Genomic DNA, 19,418 nt, shown 5'->3' with positions numbered 1-19,418 from the left:
TTCCAATGGAGGATTATTAAAATATAGTTCTTGTTTTCTTGTTTCTTTTATATATTATATATTATACTTATATACTATATTATATTATATATATAATATATTATACCCTTCTTATGTGTGTGATATGTTTTGCAGGATAACTAATTCTTTTGGAGGGGGCACTGACAGTGACATTGAAAAGAAAGCTGGAAAAGAAATTACAAGCAATGTGCAAATTAGGAATATGTTCTCAGTTTTTATGTGGCTTTAACCTTGTACTTAAGAGCCCTTTTTGCCTCTCCCCATCGATGTGAACATTCTTACTCCTAAAAGGATGTAAAGGATATGTTTTTGACAGCATGTTTACTCATAGTGAAGTTAATCTTAGCTCAGTTGGCACAGCCAAAGGAATCCTTTGCTTGAGGCAAGATAACATTATTGCCTTTTTATATCCTTTTTTCAGAGTCTGGATTATATAGTTGTATACTTTCATAATGCAGCTATGATATAACTATAAGGTGTTTAAATTAAAAAAAATTTACAGTAAAAGACACATTGCCATTTATACCCCCAAAAGCTTCTCCACATCTTGAGCTTATCCCATATTCTTGCCACTTTCTGAAGCAATTCTGTAAGTCCTCTTCCCTGAGTATCCTTTTTTTTTGTTTGTTTTTTCTCCAGTACCGGGAACTGAACTCACGACCTTGCGCTTGCCAGGCAGGCGCTTTTGCCGCTGAGCTAAATCCCCAGCCCCTGAGCTAAATCCCCAACCCCTCCTTTTTTTTATTTTAAAAGTAAAAGGAGGAAAACTTTAACAGACAGACAACCTTTTACAAAATAGCAAAAGAACAGTACAGACAATACAGAATTACAAACAAAGTGGTAGGAAATTAACAATGCTTGTATTACATATTGATGTCTTTAAAGTGGTTTCTCATGAAAACAAATAGAGACATGCAGTATTGATCAGTCAAGGATTCATTAACAGTTTCTTTCAGCAAAGAGATAGAAGACAGTAGATCAACTATGTTAACTATCCTGTATGTACATACATACAACATTTCTCCTTCTTTCCCTTTTCTTTTCCCACATCCGAGTTGCCCTTTATCCTTGAGTGGTTTCCTATCATTTCACAGAGTCCATCATACCTCCGAGTTTATATTAACTCTTTCAGGTTTTACACTAGTGAGACAATGGGGTGCTTGCACATGCAGGTCTGATTGATTTCACTTATGAGTATGGTCTCTAGTTGTGACCATTTACCTATAAAGACCTCGAGTTTATCTGTCTTTATAGCTGAGTAATATTCCATTATATAAAAGTACCACAATTTTCTTATCCAATCCTTGCTGGATGGACATTTGGGTTGCTTCCATAATTTAGCAATTACGAATTGTGCTGTTATGAACATAGATGCATGTGTATCGCTGTGATACGATATTTTTAGATCTTCGGGAAAATACCCAGCAGGGGGATGGATAGCTGGGTTGAATGGGACCTCTAGTCCTAGTTTTCTGAGGAATCTCCAAACTGATTTCCACAGTGGTTTCACCAGTCTGCATTCCCACAAGCAGTGGAGAAGGGTTCCTATTTCTCCACAGCCTCACCAGCATTTGTTACTGGTTGATTTTTCTTAATGCTTGCCATTCTTACTGGGGTAAGGTGGAATCTCAATGTTGTTTTAATTTACATTTCTTGAATGACTAATGATGTTAAACATTTTCTCATGTATTTATTTGCCATTTGTATTTCATGATCTAAGAAGTGTGTATTCGTCTCAGCTGCCCATTTTTGGTTTGGGTCTTTGAATGGGGGGGGCTGATATTTTAAAATTCTTTATATGTTCTAGATAGAAACCCTTTGTCTGAGGGACAGTCAGCTAAAATGTTTTCCAAGTTTGTGGGTTTTCTTTTTACTCTGCTGGTGATTTCTTTAGATGTGCAGAAACTTTTCAGTAGGATGAGATCCCAGTTGTTGATTCTTTGAAGTGTTTCATGTGTGATTTGGTTTTCGTTCATGAACTCTGCCTACCCCTATGTCTTCAAGGTTTTCACCTACTTTCTCTTCCAATAGATTTAGTGTTTCTGTTTTAATATTGAGATCTGTGATCCATTTTGACTGGAGTTTGGTGCATGGTGATAGGCTTGGGTCTATTTTCAGTCTTTGGCAGGTGGCAAGCCAATTTTTCCAGCACCATTTATTAAAGAGGCTATCATTCTTCCAGTGAGTTTGGCCCCTTTATCAAAGATTAGGTGGCTGAGTGTGTTTTTGGTTGTGGCTGTTTCAGACCAATCTCCCTAATGAATATAGATGCAAAGATTCTCAATAAGATACTAGCAAATAGAATGCAGCAAATTATCAAGAAAATGATACATCACGACTAAGATTCATTCCAGGAATGCAGGGCTGGTTCAATATTTCCAAATCTATACGCCGTATCAGCGGAGCCAAAGACAAAAACCACATGATCATCTCAATAGATGCAGAAAAAGCTTTCGACAAGGTCCAACATGCTTTTCTGAGTGTCTTAATATGAGGTACAATCAAATATTTAGTAAATACTGCTGCCAGATGCCACCTGACAGAAAGTCAGACTTTTGAAAACATCATGCTGTGTGTGTATTCACCCATTCACTGAATCTTATACCATGTGACTTTGAACTCTTCCCCAAAGTCAAAATAACCATGAAAGGTAAACATTTTGAATGGATTCAGGACATCAAGGCAGCCACCACCGTGTGACTAAAGACACAAAGAGGACCTCCACAACTGCTTCAGAAGATGCCAATAATGATGGAATAAGTGTGTTTGAAGTGAGGGGAATTAATGGCAATGTGCTTTTTACTGCAGTGTATATTTTGATTGTGCTTCATATTTCTTAGGGAGTCTGAAAGCCCTAGGAGGGCAATGAACACATCTCTTTTGCTGACATTTTTCTTTTATGTCTGGAACATAATTGATTTTCAGAATATATTTTCTTAAATAAGTGAATGAGTTAACATTATTGCTCCACAAAAAATAAATGAATAGAAATATAATGGCAAGTAAAAGCTCATAGTGTTTATGAGGGTTACAGTTGTAGTCTTTGCTGTTACTGAACAGTGAATTTAAAAGGGAAGGAAAAACTAATTGAGGTGGTTGTATAAATGACTTTTATTATTGTTTGTGTGAGAACAGTGAACATTCCGTAGTACAGGAAGCAACTTTCAAAATCTGCTGGCAGAACCAAGAAGTCAACCTGTCCTTGACCCTTAGATCAAATATTTTAGAGCCTGAGTCTCCTTAAATCCTCAGTTGAAAATCAACATTTTAGAACAGTGGAAATTTTATTTTATTAGTTTTAGTCTTCATAAACAAAAGCCTAGCTAAAGTAGCTAAAACGTTTTTTTAGATTTTTACTGGTGACTTTTTAAAGTTTCCTTTCAAGTACCTAACACTACATGAGCTCAGCTGTATTAGCAGATAAACATGTTGGTTCATGTGGGCCTCAGCTACTGAATGAAGCCTGCAAGGGCACAGTTTGTTCTCTACCCCACCCAGTGGCAGAATGTTTTTCTTCCTCTTGTCCCTATTGAGGGAAGGGGGCTGGAATAAAGGACTCTTCTTGTTTAGGGTCCCTTGAATTGTAAGGAGAAAGAGTAAAAGATTTCTTCACTGTTTACTTATCCTTAGTTTTGTTTTAATTCTTACCGTTAACATAAAGCATATGCTTTGGATCCTATGCTCATACTATAATAACTATGTTGAATAATAGTTTACTGCTATATGTTACTTCACAGTTTTTACAGAACCATTTTGCTTAATATTCTATTTTTAGAAACTTGTTTAAAGGCATAACACGTCTGAGGTGTTTCCAGGCATTTTGCATTTTGTAGGTGAATATAATTTTGGATGCAAAGAAATGACTGATGTAGCCCATGGAGTTGAAATAACATATATCATGAATTTTTGGTAGAGATTTCATAAATTATAAATTGAATTGTTACAGTAAACTGATGCTTGGTATTTTGAGATAGCTTTTAGAATGTGACCAAGATATCTAATATTAATATAACCCTGCATAAGTGTTCATTTCATATACATCACGCTGTGTTTACAAAGAGTAATAAGGAATTTTCCTTATCCTCAAGTAACTTATTGTGTACTGTTTCAGAAAGTGTATATCATTAATAGGTAGGCTTCTTAAAAAATAGATTATTATCTTTGACTAAGTTCGGGAAATACTTGAACTAAAGAAAACTGGAAGTTTTGTTAATACTCAGTTTTCTTTAGCTTAGAATTCTAAAAAGCTTACATTTTGAAATTCCAAAAAGGGATTATATCATGCTATTTTTTTTTCTTATAAGACTTGTGAGATAGGGTCCGAGGGAAATGGAGGGTAGAGATAAAATAGCAGTAGCATGTTTAAGAACAGCATAATTAACATGTCATGGAACATGTTTTAGAAACATTGGACTAATCTAATATTCTTATCTAACCTGTGTCTGTCATTGTTATTTTAAAACTCCAGTATTTGCTGCAGAATCTGTCTGCTTCTTAATCCTTTAAAGGTAAGATGGGGTCCTTAGGTTTTTGATTGAATTAGTATTTGAAATGAGATTAATAGATATGAGAGATGGAACTCAGATTCAAGCTACCTCAAAGTTTTTCTCTGAGCACATAGCTTTCCTTTGTAAATACAACTTCACACCATTATCTTGGTACTGATCATATGTCATGATAGTTAATATACCTGATTTATGTACTCCAACCTTTTGTATTTATTGAGGCAATATGGTATTGAGGTTGACTGTGGTAACCTCCAAATGTCGATGGATTGTATAGCTTAAGTTTTATTTTTTGCTCAGCGAAGTCCAGCACTAGTATTCTTGATTGGTAAGCTCAACACTATCTTCAGCAAATGGTTCTTATCAACACGTGCTTGTGCTTATCTGCATGAAGCCAAAAAGGCAACAACTGTAGATTAGTTGGAGGAGATATTTGAGTGGGAAAGGCTACTTGTGACACTGTTTCCTATATTTTATCGACCAGAACTTAATGAAATGACCATATTTGACTACAAGGAAGACTAGGCAACATGTGTCCAGGAAGAGGTTTTGGTGAACACATTGCAGTTTGTCAGAGTGCTTAGAAGGTTGTACTCTTGAATCAGACAAACCTTGATTCTAATTCTGGCTATATTACTTTCCCAGAGATGTGATCCTGGACACATTACAAATCTTGTCATCTGTGAGACTTAAGTAATAACAGGTAAAATACTTGACATGTAGTAATTACTCAGTAAAGTTTAGCTGTCATCATCATCCTCAGTAGCAAACCTTTTATCTTTTTACAAAGATTCCTGTTAACTCGATGTAAAATGAATTTAAATATGGCTGGTTTAAGGAGTTTCCTGATCTTTAATATTATGCAGAGAAAATTATCAAGGGATGAATCCATACAAGAATTTATAAATTTGTTATGGTTTGGATAAAAATGTCCCCTAAAAAGTCTTATGTGTTCAGAGGTGGGCCATTTGGAAGATGAATGGACCTCATGGCTTTAACTTTATTGAGGGTTATTCCATTGATCATAATTTGATGGCATTATTGGAGGTAAAAGGTAAGGCCTTCTTGAAGGGCATGAATCTTGAGAGTGTAATGTTGGGAACTATTTCTGGTTTCCAGCCTCTTCTTCTCTGGATCTTCCCTGTTTTTCTTTGCTTCCTGGCTGCTACAGGGTGAACAGCTTTCCTCTGCCATTCCTGTCACCATGTTTTTGTGTCACCACAGGCCTAAAAGACATGGAGCCAGCTGACCATGGACTGAAACCTCTAAAACCGTGAGCCAAAATAAGTCTTCCCTCTTATGTCTGATATTTTGTTACAGTGATGGAAAGCAGATTAACACAAAATTATACTAAAGTATATTATTCTTGCCAAATATTTTATAAATATACTGTAGAAAGAAGACTGAACAATATTTTTAGAGAGATTGGTTAAAAAAAAGTAGGAAATTCTCCTGAGGTAGAATACAAAGAACTAGATCTACATGTAACAGATTCAAACTTCTCAACAATAGTAGAAACAGGAGGCAGTGGAATAGCAGTGCCTTCCATATTCTGGATACAAATTATCCAAACTGTTAATGAAGTTTGAGAATAGAAATATTTTTAGAGATAAGGCCTCAAAAAATTCATCTACCACAAACATTCCTCAGGAAGCTGAAGAATGTAGTGCATCAGACCAAGGGACTGTACCAAGGAAGATGTAGCTTTGGAGATAAGAAAGAGCATCCAGACCCAAGGGAGGGAATAGGGCAATGCCTAGGATAGTAGTTGTGTAACTGGCCCATGGTCCTTAGTTCTGACAAGGGGAATGGATAGAAACCTATAGGAATAAATATATTCAAAAGAGTTTTCTCAGACTGGAGAGTATGGGGTGGATGAGGGATAAATGTATGGTAGGCACTTACCATTCGGATAAATACTTAGAAAACTAAGTAAATGAGAAACCATATATTCTAAGGAAAACAAAATGTTATGTGAATAAGGTAATTATTGTCTACTGCTTTGGGGAGCTCTTAAGTATTCTGTGTAATCGTAATATAAGCCTTAAATAGTGATCTAACCAAAATGAGAATAAAATCACATTGAGATGGTGGGGTTAGGAAGCATAGAAGGTTCTAGATTAGGAAAGAGACCTTTTCTTTTTCTTTCCTCTCCCTTCACCCTTCCCCTCCTCTCCTCTTCTGTCCTGTCCCCTCCCTTGCCTTGTACTAAGCTAACATCCTCAGCCTTTTTTTTTTTTTTTTTTCTAATTTTGAGATAATGACACACATAAGTTGCCCAAGTTGGGTTTGAACTTGTGGTCCTCTCGCGTCAGCCTCCCAGAGTGCTGGGATTACAGATGTGTGCTGTCATGCTTGGTGTAGACACACAAGTAGTCATCTGATAAAGTAAAGAAAGCTTTTCACAAAAGGATGTGTTGGAGAGAGGATCTAGAGACTAGCTTTTTTTAATAGACTTTGTAGACCTAGTTAAATTTTAAAAACTATACATGTGTTGTATTTATTTTCTTTTTCTGAAAATTTTTTTCCTAGATCAGAGTTTTTTGTATTATTTTAGATTCTCACAAGTTGTCTCATTATGGTACAAGTTTTTGTAGTGTGCTTGAATTTGAATATGTAAATCCACATTGTCATAGCCTTTATTATTTTTTTTGTTTTGTTTTGTTTTGTTTTTCTCTGGTACCGGGAACCGAACTCACGACCTTGCGCTTGCCAGGCAGGCGCTTTGCCGCTGAGCTAAATCCCCAGCCCCTATAGCCTTTATTATTTAACTACAAAGATCTTACTTATGGGTGAGGTGATAGCTGGCAGTTTTCTACAACCACCACCATGGGATCCTGGTTTACCAGATAGCCTGATCCTTTATTGGTTGTGTTTGCTTTCCCCCTCTTAAATATTTTCTCTGTATTATGCTCTTCTGTGTATATTATAGTGTGTTCTCAAATTCATATGTAGCTCTTTTTCTGCCTTCTTCAGTTTCATTTTCTAGGTACAGTAGTTCCCTTAGCATTTCAGCAGCAGGGTGACTGGTGAGACGCTGCTGTGCTGTGCTTCTCTCAGTGATGTTGCTTGTCAAGCACAAATCCAAAGTCAGAGCCGGAGACCTGGGTGTAAGTTCCAAAGGCTGAGGATTGGCACCCCCTCCAGCATTTCTGGTTCAGAATCTTCCAATAAATTTGCCATCTCCACCTACAAAACTTGGCAGGTTTACTATTAAACCTTACTATTAAATGCTTACTGCGTACTTACCTGGTAGATTCAGAATTCTCAACTGTTTGTCAACACTGTGTCTCTAGTTAAATGTCTCCAGTTTGAGAAAGAGAGGGTTCACTAGAGATACTGAGGTTGTCCCTGAGCCAATGGAAAGGCTAGACTTTTGAGACTGGGGCTCTGCAGCTGTAACAGTGCTTCCACTCCTAAAACTATAAAAGAACTCTCAATGACTGAGTGTCTTGCTATTCTTTATTACATTAATTACCTGTTGATACTCTAACAATAAACTTCTATTACTTTTATTTTCAAGCAGAGATCCTTTAGGGAGGAGAAATGATGGAACTGTAAGTGAGGTATACATCTGGGGATTCTAAATCTAGAGATGGAAGAAAGAGAAAAACCCAAATTTTCAAAAGGTTGTTCTACTTTGTGCTTGAATACCCCTTGGGGAACAGGCTTAAAGGATAGCCTAAGGTCGGTGCATTCCTCGTGCATTTAATAAGAACGTGTATCTCAGTGTGTTCTTAATAAAATACAATTTAGATCCCACGATTAAAACCTACCACTTGTTTTTGGTCTCATGTAACAGAAAAAATCCAAATTGTTCGTGATGATTATCACTCAGAATGATCTGGACAGAGTTAGACTTCCCCTGAAGCTAATACTGCTTAAGGCCTCTTGCTTATACAGGGCCTTTCTGAATCTGAACCTAACTGGGTAAGGTTACTAGTTTCCACTTTGACTTCCTACCTGCCTTACCTCCTGTCCTTTCAGGTTGTGTTGGAGTGGGCACAGGCTATTTTGGAATCCCGAGGAGAGGACGAGTGGGATACATTCATACCATTTGTACTCACTTTGATATACTTGTCTTGCTAGCTGAACCGGTGTCATGTCTCCCAGGAACTTGTGGCTGTGCAGTCTGCCAACTCAGCTGGCACTGCTACATCAAAGTGCAGGCCCAGAGGTTGCATAGCATTATGAACTTGTTTTATGGCAACTAGCTGATACAGGAAGAAACCCAAGAGACACAAGTGTTTGGAAGCTATCAAGGGAAAAAAAAACCAAAACAAATTTTCAGTCTCATTCTAAATGGAAGACCAAATTATTTTCTCTGTTCTCTCTGTTAGAGATTATATACATAGTAATTGTTATATGAAGAGGTAGTCAAGTACTATACAGGGGGTGATCAAAATATATGGTGACTATTTAAAATTGAAAATATATTACAGTAAAAGACACATTGTCATACAGAAAAAGAACATTTAATGCCCCTTAAATATTCCCCCTCACTTTAAACACAATTATCTCATTGTTATTCCTACTTTGTGAAGCAATTCTGGAAGTCTTCTTTTGTATCTTCATGAAGCGTGATCAAAATGTTGGTGAATGCTGCTGCCAAGTGCCACCCAGCAGAAGGGAAGCTCATTACGTTGTATCCTCATCCGTATTATTGGTTGCACCTGGCTCCATGCAATTTCGGGCTGTTCCGCAAAGCCAGAATGACTACAAAAGGTAAACCTTTTGAATTGATTCAGGACACAGAGGCAGCCATGACAGCACAACTAAATACACTCATGAAAGGGGACTTCCAGAACTGCTTCAGAAAATGGCAAGAATGATGGAATAAGTGTATTTGAATGAGAGAACTATTTTGATGAGGATCAATGGCAATGTGTCTTTTCTGTAATAAATTTTTAAAAATTTAAACATTCACCATATTTTTCAGTCATATCATATAGCCAGGATAGGTAGAAGAAAGTTTTTAGAAAGAGTTGTGCTTGGGAATTATTTATTGAAAATATTATGGTGTTTTTTTATTTATGTGCCAATTTAAAAAACTGGTGATTTGCTGTGGCTTACTTTCTTATTTTAAATATTTAGGGTCTAGTATTTTAATAATTTTGTATTCCTTTTTTAAAGAGGACTCTAGTTACATAAGTTTGCGGTTCCACTAAGACCTGGATTCATCCCAGGCGTATGTGTCTGTTCGTCAAATAGAGTTTGTTTGTTTTCTTGTCAGGTCTTTCACACTTCCTTTGCTTATTTATTTATTTATTTATTTTTTGGTACCGGGAATTGAACTCAGGGAATTGAACTCATGATCTCAGGCTTGCCAGGCAAGCGCTTATGCCGCTGAGCTATATCTCTGGCTACACTTTCCTGATGCTCTCTTTTCTAAGGTTCTTGAAGGACTTTTCGTTACTTACTTCTCAGCAGATTGCTTCTCAGTCTTTGAGCACTCGATCTGTTCTAAAGTTTGCTTTTTTGTTCTCTCATCTGCACCATGTTGCCCATTTTTTTCCATAGTTTTTACCAACATCCTACTTTTGTTTGAAAATATTTTTGTTATACAATATTAAAGCAGTCAGAAGAATATGCAGAATAATAAAATGAATGCCCATGTTCCAGTTTTCTAGCTTTGTTATATTTTACCATCAGATGTTTTTAAAATCAAGATAAATACGGAATTTATGCTTTACTGTCTAATCTTAAGTCTCTGTCCTTTTTCTGTACTTACTCAGAAGTGTACCTCCTTCAGGGTTTATCATGCCCATGCATTCATACATAAATTTTTATTATTGAAATTTCTTATGTATAAATGTATATATAAAAACAGAGCCATGGAACTGGAATATTTTCAGACTTAGCATAAATGCATATATCTTCTGCAGTCATCAGTGTATTTTTTTTCTGTTTGTTTTGATTTTTCTCTGGTACCAGGAATCGAACTCAGGACCTCACGCTTGCCAGGCAGGCACTGTGCCGCTGAGCTAAATCCCCAGCCCCGCATCAGTGTATTTTTAATAATATGTTCTCAAAATGTTTTAGTGTTGATACGTGGTGTTCTTCATTTTCACTGTTGTGTGGTATTCCATGTGTAAACCGCTCTACTTAACTATTCTGTTGAAAACCCTTTACATGGTGATAGTTTTCCCCCACTATAAGCAATAATCCAGTGAATGTTTCTGTATATTCCTCATATATATTATTGTGAGTAGGAAATTTCCAAGTAACAGAGTGTACCTGTCCTGTACCTTTACTGGATTTTGGATATTGCTTCATAAAGTGATCCTTTTCAGTTGACTTCCACCAGCAACTTATGAGAATTGTTATTTCTCCATGCCTTTGCCTTTGCCATTATTCTTTTTCATATAAACCTTTTTCACTCTTGATATGTCAAAGAGAGTATTTATATTTTGAATTTACATTTCTTTGGTTACTGGTAGGATTTCTTACTCTTTTTTAGGTTTATTTCTATTTCATTTCTCTCATAAATTTCTTTTTCTGTCATTGTCTCCCAACTTTACCCCCTTTTTTGTAGTAGGTGATGTCTCTTAATAAAGGTGTTTTGGATATTAATCATATTATTGAATGGTACATTTTTTTTGAGGCTTTTTTGTTTTATTTATGCTCTCATTGTACCAACCTTTTTTGTCCTAATTATAGACACATTTACCTGTCTTTTAAAGTTTTGCTTCTGGGGTCATATTTAAGAACTTTTTTCTCCACAGTAAAGTTATAATGACAATCACTTTATTAGTTCTGCATTGCCACACAGCAAATGACCACCATACCTATTTGATGAAAACAAAAATCAGTTCTTATTCCTCTCTGTTTTTGTGGGTCAGGGATGTGGCAGCATGTGGTTGGATGTTTCTGGTCCCGGTCTTTGGCGAGGTTGTAGTCAAGATGTCAGAAAGGGCTGACATTGTATCAGGGTTCAAGTTGCTGAAGGATTTGCTTTTAAGGATGGCTCACTCACATGACTGGCAAGTAGAGGCTGACTGTTGTTTGCAGGAAGCTTCAGTTTCTCCTATGGCCTTGTACTAGGGCTACTTGATTGTCCTGTGATGTGGAGGCTGGCTTCCACAGTCAGTGTTCTAAGAGAATAAGCGGAAACTGTCACACTGTTCTTCAGCCCAGCTCATAGGTGCTAGATACCATTTCTATGCACAGAGCAATTCTGATACTAAAAAGATGGGTTTTCCTTCTATACCAACCAGTTTTTCAGCTCTCTGAACATCAACTGGATGACCTACAGTTCAGTTGAATTCAGACACCACTCAAAATTAGTGCAGATTCCACAGATTAAGGTCTCAGTCCCATGAAACTGTCTCCCTTTCCCTTCAGATGCCTGTTGGAAATCTGGGCCTCCCATACTTTAACTTATTGGCTATCAACTGGCCATCACTTCCTCCTCAGGCTCAGTAGTGTGCTAGAATGACTCATAGTACCCAGGAAAACACCTTATGTGCATGTGTCAGTTTACTATAAAGAATATAATGAATTCAGATGAACAGCTAGTTGAAGACTAGGGTGAGTTCCAAAAGGTTCTGTCCTGTAGAGTTAAGAGAGTGCTGCCCCTCCAGCATGTGGATGTCTTAACCAACCTGGAGGCTCCCCTAAGATTTTTCTATGTAAGCATGATAGATCAAATCCCTGGCCCTTAAAGATGAACTCAGCTTACAACCCCTCTCCTTTCCACACAGGGTGGGAGAGAGGTGGTGCTGAAAGTTCTAACTGTAATAATCATGCTTCCGTCTCTCTGGCCACCAGCCTCTTATTTGAAGCTATCCATCCACTAGTCATCTCACTAGACTACAAAAGACTTCATTCTGGAGATTCTAAGCATCCTTGGAAGCTATTGTATTTAAGAACCAGGGACTAAGACCAAAATACCATCATAAAATATGTTCCTGGAGCTTGCTGCCAGGAACCCAGGAGCTGGGGATGAAGACCTAATACTGTGAAGATCATTGGAGGACATCCCGGAAGCTGACTACAAGAATCTTCTTTATTTTCTTATAAAATATCCAAAGTGTAATAATTGTCCAAACTCTATTTTATTTTATTTGTCTTTTTGAGATAGGATTTCACTATGTAGTTCAGGCTTGTTTTGAACTCACTTTTAGCCCAGGCTGGCCTCGAACTCACAATGATCCTCCTACCTCAGCCTCCTGAGTGCTGGGATTACAGGGGTGCACCACCATGCCCAGCTTCCAAATTTTATTTATTGAATAACCTGAATCGCCGTATAGTATTATTTATATGTAGATTTGTTTTAGGGTCTCTGTATGTCTCTGCTAGATGACAAGAGGATGCCACCTGTGAGAAATGTGCCCTTACCAGACACTGAAACTGCTGGTCCCTTGTCTTAATTTCAGGACAGTGAGAAAAGAACAAGTTTTTCATTCATTCGTTTATCCATTCATATCCATCTATCTATCCATCTGTCCATCTATCCATCTATCCTCTCTTCTTCCCTCCCTCCCTCCCTCTTTTGTTGTGAACTTTGAATCCAGTGGGCAACTCCTGCTCCCTCTCCCTTACTCTCTCTTTCCCTCCATCCCTCTTCCCTTCCAACCCTCCCCCTCCCTTTCTCTTCCTTCTCCTCCCCCTCTCTGCTCCCCTCTCTTCACCTCTTCTCTTCCCTTCTCCTCTTCTCCTCTCCCCTTCTCTCCTCTGCCCGCCCCTCTCCTCCCCTTCCTTTCCTATTTGCACACCATCTAGTTTCTATATCCCCAACCCTTTTAATTTTTAATTTTGATACAAGGTCTTGTTGAATCCCTTTTAAGTTGCCCAAGGTGGGCATAAACTTGTGGTCCTCTTGCCTCAGCCTTACAAAGTGCAGGGAGTACAGACAAGCATCACTGAGCTAGACATCCATTATTTTTTCATTCTTATGCCCATACCATTTTACAACAAATCTTTATCTCTCTAAGGCAGTCTTACCCTTTTTGTTTTTCACATTTGACTTGGTATTCTTGTTGCCAAAAGATCTTTTTAATGTTTGATTTTTGATGCTTGAATATACTAGCTGTTTTATTCAGTTTTAAAAATGACTTTCAGTTTGATGTGAAAGTAGTTTTGACACAGCACACATTCATACTTTGTAGTTCCAAGTCATTGGCCTGTAGTATAATATTCTTAATATAGTATATAAAACCAGAGTCTGTTTTGTTAGGATCATACTCTGCTACCCCAGCCTTATACTGTACTTTCTGTAACACTGAATTCACCACACTGTTGATATTTTTGTATGTTTCATGTATATCATTTTCATTTATTTATTTATTTATTTTTTTTGAGATTTTTGAGACAGGATCTTGCTATGTAGTTCAGGTTGGCCTTGAACTCCTGGAGATCCTCTTCCCTCAGTGTCCTGAGTGCTAGGGTTACAGGCATTTGCCACCGTGCCTGGCAATATTCATGTTTGTGTCATCTCTGGGAAGCTGTGCTGAACCTCTGCAAGGCTGAGTTAGGTGATTATCTCCTCATACTCTTACGTATTTGCCTATCATTGCTCTTATTGTGCTGCATTGTAATGATTCTTTATTGTACCCAGACACTCATAGATTTGCTTTAATCTATTTTCTTTGATATTTCTGCCTAGCTTCTCTCAAATAGTTCATAGTTTTTGTTTGTTTGCTTGCTTGCTTTTTGAGATTGGCTCTCACTCTGTAATCCAGGCTGGGTTTGAACTTGATGTGTAGCTCAGGCTGTCCTTGAACTCAGTCCTCCTGCCTTAGCCTCCTGAGTGCTGGGATTACAGGTGTGCATTCCTATTCAATTAAGTGTGTAACAGATGTGCAGGAGTGCAACTAACTTAAGATACAGTGTACTAAGTTAACTAGTAGGCAAGATTATACTTTCTTAGGACGTCTTTGCCGTAAGTCTTGAAGATGGGCCCACAGCCAGATGGAAATACTGTAACAGGCAGGGACTGTTTAAAAGCAGCTAATAATCTGGGGTAACTTTAGCATGGAGGACTTGTGACTTGAGGTGAATTAGGGAGGAAAGGAAAACAGGCAGATTGTGAGAGATGTAGCATTCTACTCTAAGGAGTTTAAATATCGCAGACAGAATAGGGCTATTGAATGTTTTTGAATAAAGAATTAATGTGATTATATCTGTGCAAGATTATTACACTACTTTCTTGCTTTATGAAGGGTCCTTTGAAAAAGAAGAACATACGAGATGGGAGCCTCTGAAGGTAACTTATATAGTGAATTTCATCCAACCACAGTTTCAAATTGCATGTTTGCACTATAGTTCCTTCACCATATAGTTGTCTCAGTGAGATTCCATGCACCTTTGAAAAGGCAGTTTACAGTTCAGTTATTTCTGGCAGCAGTCTGATAAATTCCTTCCAAAGATCATTGACTGTATTCTGTTCTGTCTGCCTTGCATTTATTTCCTTTGTAAGCTTTCATACTCTACCTGCCTTACAGTCCTTGCCCTAACCACCCCCACAAGTGTGTGTGTTCTACTTTCTTAGGCCCATTCTCATAACATTTGTCACATTGTATTATTGTTTGGTAGCTTTTCTGTTTATTTTAGTAAGATTTCTTGGGTTCCTTGCTTCAAGGAGCTCATTCTTTGACAATTTAAAAGTTTGTGTATATTATATAATTGGGTGTATGAGTTCCTTAGAGGCAACTTTATTTTCTTTTTTTGCAGTTAGCAAAGTTGGTGATGCATGTTAAGCACTCAGTCTTGTAAGAGACATTAGTGGAATAGTATTGGTTAAAAGTTAGGTTTAAATCCTGGCTGTACTGCCAGGTTACATAGCCTAAGCTATAATTTTTTCATCTGTAAAATGGGGAAATATTTCATCTATCTGTATTAGTCTATTCAGGATGTCATAATAAAGCATCATTGTCAGGGTGGTTTAAACAACAGAAATTTATTTTCTCACAGTTCTGGAGTCTGGTTGTTTGAAATTAGGGTACTAGTGTGGTGGGGCTGTGGAGAGTGTGTGAAGAAAGCTTTCATGGGTCTCCTTGTAAGGGTCTAATCCATCTCAGTGGCTCCATCACCATGACCTCAGCTAACCATAACCCTCTCCCAGAGGCCTTATTTCCAAATATATTACACCAGGGGTTAGGCCTTCAACATAGGAATTTTTGAGGGAATGAAGCCTTCAGTCCACTGCAGTTATTACAATTAATTTATGGAAAAGCATTCAGTCAGTACTGTATCAGTATCATAAAAGGTGATATTTATTATTACTTTAAGTTGGCATAAATTTTATTTGTGGATATTGAGGGAGAATTGTTCCTTTGATGGAGAGTATGTGATAAGATTAAGAAAGGAAATGTAGGAGGAAAGGTTAGGTTGTGAGCATGCTGTCGTGTGATAATTTCTTCACTGTAGTATTAGGGAAGAAAACAGGTGCAAGTATCTGGTTCACAGATGTCTCCTAACTATGCCAAGAAAACAGAAGCTTTAATATTCTTCATGTGCCACCTTTAAGATGAAGCTTTTAATTTTTTTTCCAAATTTTTATATTCTTCTTTATTTTTATGATAGGATGGACTTTTCTGTGAGCTTGGGGAATGAAATTGCCACTAAATCTTTTATCTATAAATAATACTAAATATATTTTGCTGATTTTTGAAAAGTTCTGTTGCATATGTTTTACACCATAAACATATTTAATCTATCCCTATTCTGTAGTTTTTGAGTTTAGACTTTTTTTTCTCTAAGTTAGTGAATCAAGGTCTGATTTTATTAAGCTTTCTGGAACTATTAAGAACTTCTGTTCTTTCACTTTTGGCAGTAATTGTCTCCACGTTTACTTTATAGAGCCCTCTTTGGTGGAGCCCACAGGCGGAGAGGAAGCACAGGATTCATAAGATGGCGGGCGGGTGAGTGACTGAGAATTTGGAGTAGTACTTGGGAAAATAAGTGATAGTATTTGCTCCTAATAATAATAGGAATAAAATGTGAAGTGTAAGTTTAGATATTACATTGTCTTGAGGCTGTAGTAATATAATGGTTTTGAGGTATTTAAAAATAAATTTTATTTTGGCATACTTAACGTTGGTTATCTGTGCTATTATTTTATCACATTTCACATAGCTGGGTATTTTGGGAAAGCCAAAACATAGCATCATTTTCCTCATGGGGTAGTAATGGTCCATAGTTCTTTCCCTGTTTTATTACTATCAAAAGAGGTCTTTAGTACTTTCAGATCTTGCTAAGTTATCTTAAAAATTAATAGATACACTTTAATGTTGATGGATTATTTTACATTGAGTTGAGGCTTTTCAAAATCTAAACAGAATTTTCTGATGGTAAAATTCAAACACCCAACATCTGTTGGGGAGATACTTTTTAGAGAAGAGAGTGTTTTGAGTCTGCCCTTCATATCACAACCAAGTAGGAAGAGAATTAACATTCCTATTATAATACCTGGCTGTCTGTGCTAGGCTCTTCACACATTTTTATGTGATTCTCAAAGTGAGATTGTGACATTGACACTCTTAGTCATGTTTTATAAAACATGAACTGAAGGAGGCACAGAAAAATGAAGTGACTCCCTCATGGAGGCACATTTTCAAATGAGATTTCAGACTCCTTTACTACTATATCATTATTTCATAGTCTTTTTAAAATTCTATGGTTTTACCCATACCCAGTACACACAACAGTGTCTTTACATACTCCCAGAAGTTCCTCAGTATGTCCCTAGAGAGATGGTTTTCCAGTTTCTTTGTGATCATCCTTTTTTACAGTCACACAAATGGTTCCTTCCATTTACAGTAATCTGCAGATGAAGTAGAAGACAGTTGTTTGGAGGGAATTTGGCTTTGTGGAAAGTTATTTTCTAGCTTGTTTTGGTTGTGAGGCTTTTTGGTTAGTGGCAGTTATGAATGCTCCCATTGTGATGTAAACACTTTACATGTCTGCCTCTGTGTTCTACATGGGCAGATTCTCATGGTCACACAGCAAATGTTCAATTTACTTGAGAAACAGCTTGATACAGAGCCTGCCTTGAGATTAGGAGACCCAAGTTCTGGTCCTATTTTGGACTGTCATTAATTTGTTCTTTGCCATTGAGCTCATCAGTTAACTTCTTTCTGGCCTCAGTTTCCTCATTTGTTAGGTACTGGGGAAATAAATGATTAGTTAGGATGCTCTCTAAGGCCTTTTTCTCAGTTCACAAATTCTGTCACTTTATTATTGACAGGGTTGGTTACTTAATGAATTTTTATTGCAGGCTTCACATATTTCATGTCCTGTGCTAGCTACAATCTAAAAGAGACATGCAAGCTTGATATAGATCAGTGGAATAGAATTGAGAATCCTGAAATCAGCTTGTACACATCTGTGGGTGATTGGTTTTGGACAAGAGTAAGACCATTATTCAGTGGGGAAGAATAGTCTTTTCAACAAATACTTATGGTTTTCCATACACAAAAGAATGAATTGGGATCAAGTGGGTTTCCATATGCAAAAGAATGAATTGGGGTCTCTGTCTTAACACTATATACAACAATTAAAATGGATCTGGGACTTAGCTGTAAGAGTTAAAATTATAAAACAGAGACACAAATATACGGTAAATCTTTGCAAGCTTGGATAGGGCAATTGTTTGTTAAATTTAACATCAAAAGCACAAGAAGCCAGTGAAAAATAAAATAATTTCATCAAAATTAAAAATTTAGTTTGTTAAAAGGCGCTGTCATTAAAGTGAAAAAAAATACCTGCAAATGACAAAATATTGGAAGATCATGTATCTGATAAGGGTGTAGTACCCAGAGTATATTAAAAATTTTAATTCAACAAGACAAATATAACATCATTAGTCATTTGAGAAATCAAGTTAAAACATTGAGATTTCATCTCACCCAGATAAGAGTGGCTAGCATTAAGAAATCAACCAATAACAAATGCTGGTGAGGCTGTGGAGAAATAGGAACTCTGAACTGCTGGGAATGCAGACTGGTAAAACCACTGTGGAAAAAAGTTTGGATATTCCTCAGCAAACTAGATCTAGAGGTCCCATTCAACCCAGCTGTTCCCCTGCTGGGTATTTTCTCAGAAGATCTGAAGACATCATATCACAGCAATATCATGTGCATCCATGTTCGTAGCAGCACAATTTGTAATTGCTAAATTGTGGAAGCAACCTGAACGTCCATCCGCTGAGGAATGGATAAAAAAAAAGTGCTACTTTTATATAATGGAATATTACTCAGTTATAAAGGAAGATAAACTCAAGGCTTTTACAGGTCACAACTAGAGACCATACTTATAAGTGAAATAAACCAGACCTCCATATGTAAGCAACGTATTGTCTCACTAGTGTGAGAACCTGAAAGAGTGAATAAAAACTAGGAGGTATGATACATTGTGAAACTAAAGGAAACTGCTCAAAAGTAAAGAGCAACTGGGATGAGGGAAAAGAGAAAGAAGGGGAAATTACTTATGTATGTGCATATACAGGATAGCTAACATAGTTGTACTACTGACTTCTGTCACTTTACTGAAAGGAACAGTTAATGATTACTTATTTGATCAGTCTCGCACGTCTCTTTGTTTTCTTGAGAAACCACTTTGAAGATAGCAATACAATAGTAATACAACAACCATTGTTAATTTCCTACCACTTTGTCTATAATTCAGTATTGCTTGTATTGTTCTGATGCTGTTTTGTAAATGGATATCTGTTTGTTAATACGCTTTCCTTCTTTAATTTTTAAAGTAAATTAATAAAAAAAAGATAGTCCAGTTTGAAGTGGGCAAAAGTTCTGAATAGATGATATCTTCAAAAAAGACTACATAAATAGCCAGTAGTAAATAAAAATTTTCGGTATCACTAGCCATCAGAGAAATGCAAATCAAAGTCATGTGAGATATCACATGACTTCACAACCATTAGGATGGCTA

The 19,418-nt window shown here is 36.9% G+C and overlaps 1 protein-coding gene across 4 annotated transcripts in view; it reads left to right on the top strand.

Annotated features, from left to right (window-relative positions):
- Akt3 (v-akt murine thymoma viral oncogene homolog 3) overlaps positions 1-19,418 on the top strand; it is a 255,797-nt gene that overhangs the window by 27,220 nt on the left and 209,159 nt on the right. Inside the window, exons 1-2 of one of the 4 annotated variants that reach the window (XM_005374758.2) lie at positions 9,041-9,251; positions 16,329-16,390. The exons of 1 other annotated variant lie outside the window; for it this stretch is intronic. In XM_005374758.2, coding sequence (XP_005374815.1) covers positions 9,100-9,251; positions 16,329-16,390 — 214 coding nt within the window. In that variant the 5' untranslated portion in view covers positions 9,041-9,099. Of the gene's footprint in view, positions 1-9,040; positions 9,252-16,328; positions 16,391-19,418 lie in introns of those variants that run through there. 2 more of the 4 variants (XM_013520333.1, XM_005374759.2) reach the window with 2 other exon arrangements.

Source organism: Chinchilla lanigera, unplaced genomic scaffold (genome assembly GCF_000276665.1).
Source record: "Chinchilla lanigera isolate Chin_1 unplaced genomic scaffold, ChiLan1.0 scaffold00005, whole genome shotgun sequence".
NCBI classification, from domain to species: domain Eukaryota; kingdom Metazoa; phylum Chordata; class Mammalia; order Rodentia; family Chinchillidae; genus Chinchilla; species Chinchilla lanigera.
Note: the sequence above shows the minus strand (reverse complement) of the source record. Positions and strands in the feature narration are given on the sequence as shown.